At 36.8% G+C, this 8,843-nt stretch overlaps 1 protein-coding gene across 1 annotated transcript; it reads right to left on the reverse strand.

Annotated features, from left to right (window-relative positions):
* Positions 1–1,261: 1,261 nt before the first annotated feature.
* Positions 1,262–4,945, reverse strand: LOC149190173 (putative GTP-binding protein OBGM, mitochondrial). Its single transcript, XM_089412057.1, has 5 exons — positions 3,683–4,945; positions 3,393–3,504; positions 3,062–3,144; positions 2,864–2,926; positions 1,262–2,714 (listed from the first exon to the last, which is right to left on the reverse strand). Exons 1-5 carry the CDS (start codon positions 3,815–3,817, stop codon positions 1,428–1,430), a joined length of 1,680 nt encoding a protein of 559 aa, XP_089268183.1. The 5' UTR covers positions 3,818–4,945; the 3' UTR covers positions 1,262–1,427.
* Between the last annotated feature and the right edge of the window lie 3,898 nt (positions 4,946–8,843).

Genomic DNA, 8,843 nt, shown 5'->3' on the forward strand with positions numbered 1-8,843 from the left:
CTACAGTGTACAGAAGGTATACTTTGCTTTAACAAGTTTCAGTTTCAGATTAACTGCTTTTGCTAGTTAATCAAGTTTACAGTTTCAGTTTTTAAAATAACCAAGAAGAGGTATCCTATGTTTGCAAAAGCAAAGAATACCTCTTCAGTTTCAGTTTCTTGATTATTATGTCAATGTAAGCCAGTTTCTCTTTCCTGTGTGGTGTACCTGTTAACCTGATTTTGCTATACTTAGTTCATTTTGGTTGCTTAAAAGATAAACATTACATGTATGAGCTTACTAGCTATTCAGGTTCTTTCTGAGCGATAGAGAAATAGCTACTTCTTCCTCACCATCATGAAATACACCACATGATGCAAGTACAGTATATGCTGCAAAAACCAGCCAAAAATATCCCAGCTGCTTGCACCCTGTAAAAACTACTAAGCTCTAGTTTGATAATCAACAAAATAACTATAGTGAAATAAAAGTAAATCCTAAAATAAAGTTTTCGCATCAAAGAATCGTGGGACCCAACTAAGAGATGCTCTCGAAAAATTTAAAGTTTAATACAGAAAGTACATGTTAATCAATTCACAGCAAAGGATCAGGGAATACATCCATCTATGTTCCAATAGTCTTTCATCGAAACATTTCCTAATGGCAAAAGCACGAGGCCTGCCACATGTTCAAGGTAGTTCGACAGAGAAATTCAGCAAATTTGATGTTCTTTTTAACTCCAAAAGAAAGGTATAGCATCCCTTTGAAGGATATTTTTCCTACCAGCTAGACCAATTATAGAGAACTTTCATTCCCATTTCTACTTTAGTGTAGTCTAAACTTTCTATGTTTAGTCTTTTTCTGGTCATATTTTCCAATCAATTTTGCCCAAAATCCAGTCAGAAATTGTTGGAATTCCAGATTTGAGTAGTTGCATCTGTATAATCTGAATGCCCCAGGAGCTTTTCTGGGTATTGAATCCATTTATGCATTCAAAAATGCATTTTAAGCAATGGAACAAGAATTGTATTGCCAGTTTCTGGTGAAAAAAAGGGCCAAAATGTAGAACATTCAGACTCCGCCATTCTCCTTGCTTCCAAGCCTGATGATTTTACACCAAGTCGGATGATTTTACACCAAGCAAATCCAATTCATTGTCTCGCCTTGTCCCTAACGAACAGATTTTTGGATATCTAGAAATAGATGAATAGATTAAAGTAAATGCAAAGACGGTCAATACAGTTATTTTGAGATTTGTTATGACTGATGTCGATGCTACGTATCCAGCAATGAAAGAAAATCTCTTATGACTTATCATACTCTGCAATTTACTGATAAGTTCACAGCCTTAGCCTTCTTAAACAAAAATCTCGTAGTAACGGCCATATGAAAATTCAATGCTGAAAAGTTCCATATAGATAAATGTAGTGATTAAGCCCAACATAAGCCTAGTCCACACAAATCCCCGTTAGTTCAAGCTTCCATTTTTTGGGTCCATCAATGAGTTCTCGAAGGCCAACTTTTAGCTCTGGTATTCCCTCTTCCAGCACAGCACAGACAGGAAAAATAGGCACAGACGGTATCCTTTGTTTGAGTTCCTCAAACACCTCCTCGGCACCATTTTCATCTATCTTATTTGCCACTATTAATGAGGATCGGTCAGACAACCCTGGTTGATGCTGCTCAAGTTCAAATACTAGATCTCGTAGTTGATGCCAAGGCTGAAGTCCCTTACTATCTCCTAGGGCCGATGACAAGTCTACTACATATGCTAGGGCCTTAGTCCGCTCAATATGCCTCAAAAAAGCATGCCCCAAACCTCGATTTTCGTGTGCTCCCTTTATAATCCCAGGAATATCAGCAACTGTGACGCGGAAAAAGTCTTCATATTCAAGCTTGCCTATATTGGGTCTCAAAGTTGTAAATGCATAATGTCCAACACTAGGTTTAGCCCGTGATATGGCTCCTAGAAGAGTACTCTTTCCTGCATTCGGTGCCCCAACAAGTCCTATATCTGCAATAGTTTTGAGCTCTAATATCAAAACCGCTTCTGTACCAGGTTGACCACGATCATGCTCACATCTTTGTAAATCCTTCTGGCTTTGCCCATCAAATTCCATATCTGTATCTTCCAGGTCATCAGTAGAATCATGTTCATCACTAAGTTTAGTTCTATGGATCCTCGGATCCCTTGCCATGGCAATATTTCCTCGTCCTCCGTCTCCTCCACAAGCAACCAATAGGCGCTGCCCTGGTTCTACGAATTCCGCTACTGAGTCCTCTATCATCTCTGCTTCAGATTCCTCCCCTTCAGAACCCTCTTCTCCCTCAAAATCTTCATCTCCTTCATATTCCCAATCATCCCATGAACTTTTTTTCTTACTACTTTCAGAATGGGAACACGATTCATCAAAGCCCAACCATTTTTCATCATCCAGCTGCTTTGAATTCGGGGTCTGATTCCGAATCTTGCAAGAGCTGACTTCCATTCTGTTTTTCTTGTCTTTTCTGTTTAAAGGAACACTATAACCTTTTGTGTTTTCATATACCTCCAAAGCTTCTGTGCAAGAATCATTCTTGTCGTTTTGGAGTTCAAGGTCGACATGCTTATTGCTTTCAAGATCAGTTGTTGGAATCTCCCATGGAAACATTTCCTGAAGCGGAGTAGATTGTACAGTTGACGGAATTACACCACGGACTAAATGAATTACAGTACCCACAGGTACTTGTACAACCTGCAGAGGAAGTAACCCACTAAATGACTTGATGGCAATGATCATTTCTGCTAGAACATGTGTGCTTCCGTAGATGCATCTTAGGGAAAACAAAGCATTCCAACTACATTTATATACCAATACAGCAAGATAAATGATAATTTGCAAACCTTGTCTGCTCCTCTGCTCCCCACTTTATTTTTGGGAAATCCATGACCACCTTTCTGTGCATTCTGCAAAAAGCATGAACCAACCTTATAATTGCTACTGTTTTTTTCCAAAGAAAGACTATGTTAGAGGGCAAGAAGATAAAATCCTATACCCTACGAGAATGATGAGTTTCCAAATATGGTAATAAAAACGCATACCAAGTGGTGTTGCAGGTTGCTTAGATCCCAAACTGCTGCAGAGCTTTCAAGGATAACATCGCCACCTTTACCTCCTTTTCCACCTATGTTATACAACATCATTAACATTTTCGTAAAAAGCCTCTCAAGAATCAAACCAGTTAAAACTCAAACGCCCATCATTAACTTTCAATCAAGTTGGTTTTAAGGCTTTGATTCTGTTCATGTTCAAATGCAACGATCACATGTCATACATGTGCCGAAAGCCTCTATAAATGTGTAATGAGTGCACAAAATTAACTCTGAAATTACAAAATGTGCTTATTGAAAATAATTGAACAAGAATGCATACCATCTGGCGCGGCGCGTCGAGCATGGCGACTTCTACGGTAACTGGTGCAACCATCACCTCCTCTCCCTCCTTTCACCCACAACCTAATTCTGTCCACCATTTTTTTTCGTTCCTATGATACCCACCAAAGTAATCAATAGGACTTCTACAAACAGGTATAGTATGCCCTAAATTTTACCGATTGCAGGCCGCAAAATCATGGATTTCATGCATAATGCGATGCAAAAGAATTAAATAAAAGTGGAAAACGCATTTTATCTGAGAAAAATATTTGATTTTTTTATACTCACCTGCAATGGAGCGAGTTTTCCCTTCTTCCTGGGAGCATCTGAATACACAGAAGCAGAAGGAATCCATTGTTGCCGGTCGTTCAAATATTGTTTTGCATTACAAAGGAATTGGAACACCTTCTGCCGCCTCCACATTTTGATATGTCCGATTCACATTCAACTTATTTCACCATTTTTGTGTAGGCCCCTTCCCTACATTTGTATCTCAATGGCACAGAGTATCTGTTCTTGCAGAAGGAATTTAGAAAACCCTGAAGCCATAGCAGGGCCATAGAGCGCTCTTTGCTACCGCTAAAAAGCGGTTTCCCGTAATGGAGCAGATTCCGCTGCTTTCTGATATGCTATGATGCCTTCAAGTAAGAAACTCTCGACTCATGCACAAGGGTGAGGCCTCGCGTTGCTTGGACAGTGGACTAATACAAAATGATAGTGTCACAATGAGGTTGAGGCAGAAGGTCCTTAGTCTTCAAATTCTTTGGCCAAGCAACAACTATGGTATTAAGTTGGAAATTTCAGAAGCAAAAAGGTCTTCCAAAATCCATAGATCAAAAGAGAAGGAGAAACCAACCTGGGTCTACTCAGGAAGCTGACAAGTGACGAGAACTGTTGTGAAGCTAGGCAAAGGCCGAGTTGGAGCCACCTTACAAGTACATACAATATGCTTACTACCCGAAGCATTCCAACTTCAACTCAAAATACCGAAATACGGAAAACCTAACGGGATACTCTAATGAAACAGACTCCACGAGCGATGCTTAGCCTTTTTCGATACGGCCCCTTTGAACGAGGATGAACAGACTCCGTACCTGAATAACCGGATTCCACAGCGGCCAACACCTAGACAATGAAACAGGACCAAATAGACCACTCGGACAGAAAGAAAGAGATAGTTGGAAACAGAACAGCAGTAGACTCAATAAAGCAAGTTGACTTAGCAGTTGGAACACGTCAATACTGGGTGGGAAAGAAATAGGGAAAGGATCAAGCATGCATGAAATCGGGAATGAATACATAAGATAAGGCTGGGATCTTAATAGTGGGTTGTTAATCTCTGGTGTTGGGTTTGTATTTTCAGGCAGGCAGGGGAGAGAACAGGAGAAGTGCCACAAGCCTTCCACGCATCACCCTCCTCCATAATGTAACAATCATAAGGGCAAGGCCTGGGTGGGGAAGAAGATGGAACATTTGGTGCGTAGGGAGGCAGGGGAGCTTTGTGAGGTGGAGGGGGGCAGCTTTGTGAGGAGGGGAGTGCGTGGGAGACCTAACTAGTGAAGGGACATTCGAGGGGTAATCGATGTGAAGGTCCTTGCAAGTGAGCCGCTTCAAGGTGGGGGGCGAGTGGCTAAGGAGCGTCGAGAGCTCTACAATTTGATGGGTGGCTTTATCCTTAGTCCTTTAGCTGTCAGGCTAGAAGGTTGTGCAAATCCCAATGGTTTGGGAAATCATTTCCCAACCACTTATCCTTGAAATTGCCCCTATGCCATCTCCTTTAAAATTGCCACTACACCAATAGTGTTTTACAAATGTAGATATGATTTCAAAAATCACTCTTTATCTTAAATTTGAGGAGGTTATCTCAAGAGCTCTTTATCATTGCTCAACTTGCCAAAGGGTACACATTGATAGTGGGAAGGATGACCGAAAAACCTTGAAAGAGTTTGTTATGGACACTTGATGCTCTTGTCGAGGTCAAGGCTCACCAAGGCCATGTATGTTTTTTAATAGCACTCACCAAATTCTATTTTAATGATTTGTCATTATCGAGTAGACCTCATTTCTCACCAAGATGCCTATGAAGTTGGTCCTGGTGAGGATGTGTGTTACCACATTCTTCTTCACCTACAATTTGGTCTTGTCTGGGTTGGCACTCATTATGGTAATATATGTGTTGAGTGCAACCGGAATGGTTGGATTTGCATCATAGCTCTAAAAAAAATTTGGGACAGAGGACTAAAACAATTCCATGACCTTCGCATTTAAATAGGACATAAAAAACCTTGCAACCTTGATAATTGGAGGCCATGACATTATTCTTCAAAGCCACTAAAAAAACCCCAACTTTGGAGCCATTTTTATGTCTCAATGAAGTGAGAAAAAGGAGACTTTCAAATAAGTTATATAGTAGGCTAAACAATGGCGTATTCTACATATTATTAGGAAAAAGGTGAAATGGATTTGTAAGTTCATGGACTTGACAACATTAAAATAGTCTTTGTTCTACTGAAATTATTTAATGACTTAATGGCTCAAGCACAAAGAATTTGTAATGAATAAAGCTCAATAGAGTTGAAACTAACCAAACATTTACCTTCCACAATAGACTAACAATGCATAACATATCAATTTCTAAGAATTCACATGTCTTCTTCCTTTGGATAAAATATGTATACAATATTGTCACATTAATCAATTTTTTGCAATATTTTGTTTTTATCATTTTAGAAGAAAAAAATTCCCTAAAAACACAAATGAAGATGGGGCTTTCAAGCTCATCATCTAGTAAATTACTATAATTTACAAATTATAATAATAAACCATTTATCATTATCATCTTCTTAAAACAATTAACTAATAAACAGTTTTTCCAAACTAAGTAAAGAAATTAACATAATTTTAAAAACTTGAAAGAACTCATATAACAACATGTTTGACCAAAAATCCCCTAATCCTTAAATCAAGAACTAATAAAATAATTTAATATAATTTATTTATTATTATATGGAGATATTTAGATACTTAATTTTGATAACAGATGTATTGGTTAAAGAATCATCGTGTTAATGTTTTGTCTAATTACTAAAATCATTCATACATATTCAATCTTTGTTTGTTACGTTAATTATTGTTTAAATCTATCTTAATTTTGAGTGTGGAGAGGGATCAAATCTCTTGAAATGCAAACCTCTTTTAAAGTGAAAAGAGATTTGATCCCTCTAGGCTTTTGGTAAATTCTGAGTTAAGATGGATCTAGGATGGGTTGATTTCCCCCTTTTAAATAGGTTATATTCCACATAAACACCATGGGTTCTCACAAACTTAGAGCTCAAAAACCACCGAGACCAAGTCAAGTTTAACTTAACCAGCCAACAAAAATTAATAAAAATAGTAAGGTAAAATATAATTTTTATTTTTACTATTTTAGTTTGAAGTTATTTTTATTTAACATAAAGTTATTTTTATTGTATTTGGATCAAGTCAACTCAACAATGAACATATTTTCTAATAAATACATAAAATGTCAAAATAATTAGGAACCAAGAAGAAGAAAAAACAAAATAATTTTATTTGAAAATTGATGATTTTTTTTCTTTAATATTTTGAAATTTATTTATTTATTTCAATATTTAAATCATTTTTTACATTAAAACTAAAACTTTAATAAAACATATATGTAATTATTTTCAATATTTTAAAAAAGAAACAATTATATTTCAAAAGAGAACTTATTTTTATTTGTTATAATTAATATATTAATAAAGCATTAAAAATTTGAAAACTATGTTTCCTGCCTAAGTCAAAACTCTTTACAGGGTTACTCTTAAGAAAAAGGGCCCCCACCTTAGATGTCTTACAAAAGTGACCCCCCTGTGTCTAGAAGAGGTTGAATTGATTCCACACATGTCCATTCTTTGTCCTTTCTCTAGAAATATATGGCAAGACATCTAGAAAATAACTAAGGAAGATCTCTTATGGACAGGCAACTCAATTGACGAGTGCTTAACGACCTGGATCAAAAAGAAGCACATGGCAAGCTTTAAGGCCCTGCCATGGTGGTCTATTGGGGCATCTGGTTAGATAGAAATGATGTCATTTTTAATTATCAGTGACATTCATATGTGAGGGTTGCCCTCTCTAGCTTGGTTGTACATGACTCTCTTTCAAAACATATTGTTTCTCAAGGTCACAAGGTACATGCTTCCACCATCATCTTAAAAGATAAGTTGTGGGATTTTTTCAATGGAGCTACCCAATCCTCCCCTGTAGTGGGAGGTGCTAGAGGGCACATTTAAACACACTTCTACTTCTTCTCATGTAATATTGGTTTGGAAACTAACAACTATGATGAATTATTTGCTTTAAAACTTCTTATGTGATTGGTTGTGCGCCTTCATATTTCAGAAGTGAACATTTATGGAGATTCTTTGACAATCATAAATTGGATGAATGGAAAATCAAAACCAAGAAATCACTCTATGTCTCCATTCTATCATAAAATCACATGTAGATTACAACAATTCTCTCATATCTCTTTCTCACATGTCTACATGGAAGAGAAAAAAGATGCAGACAAACTTTCAAAAGAAGGAATGGAAATGGCTCAAAGTCAATGGAAGATCGAGGAAGATAAACTTCATCTTCTCAAGTTATGTCCCTAGGAATGACTATTTTTTTTCTTGACATTAAAAAACAGATGGATTGTTTATATTTTATGTTTATTGGAACTCTTTATGTATATAAGGCAATATATATCAAATCCATTCTCTCTGGAAGAACACATACATATGATATATTATTTTTTGACTTGTTTTACTATTTAGTGAGAATATATAGGTGGAATCCACTAACAAATCAAAATAAGGATACATGACAATGCATGAAAGATGATGGGCCATGACGTTTTTTCTTACTACTCCTTGGGTGATAATTTGGCTACAAATCAAAGACAAATTTTATATATGTGGCCTTAGCAAATGTGCTTGTAGTGGCCAACCTAGGGTGCTAGATTAGGCTAAATTTATTATCGACCAGGGTAAGTAAACTTCAAGGCATGCGTCTAAAATCTATAGACATAAAGGATTCCTAACTAAGTGTTCATTGTGGTAGGTTACAGTACTTCTTTACGAAAGGTTAAGATATGTTTCCTATCACCTTGACACTCAGGTCACTCAACTCATCTAACTGTCCTAAAGACACAGCGTATTGCTAGACTGAGATTTTAATCCCCTTACAAGGATACTGTGCACAAAATCTCTATCTAGTTAACACTCAGCATTCATGAAAGATCAAAATTCAAATACATGTAAACAGAGTCTATGAGGATGCTTTAAAAATATAACGATGGATCAGATCTCTTACAAGATATGGTTCAATGATCTTAACGATAAATTCTTTAGGCTATCACTATAAACACCATTCGTAAGGATTGTTAATTAAATCAACA

The sequence above is a fragment of the Pinus tabuliformis genome, chromosome 3_1, assembly GCF_031772625.1.
Source record: "Pinus tabuliformis cultivar Carrire ecotype Pingquan chromosome 3_1, CPIR1, whole genome shotgun sequence".
Classification (NCBI taxonomy): domain Eukaryota; kingdom Viridiplantae; phylum Streptophyta; class Pinopsida; order Pinales; family Pinaceae; genus Pinus; species Pinus tabuliformis.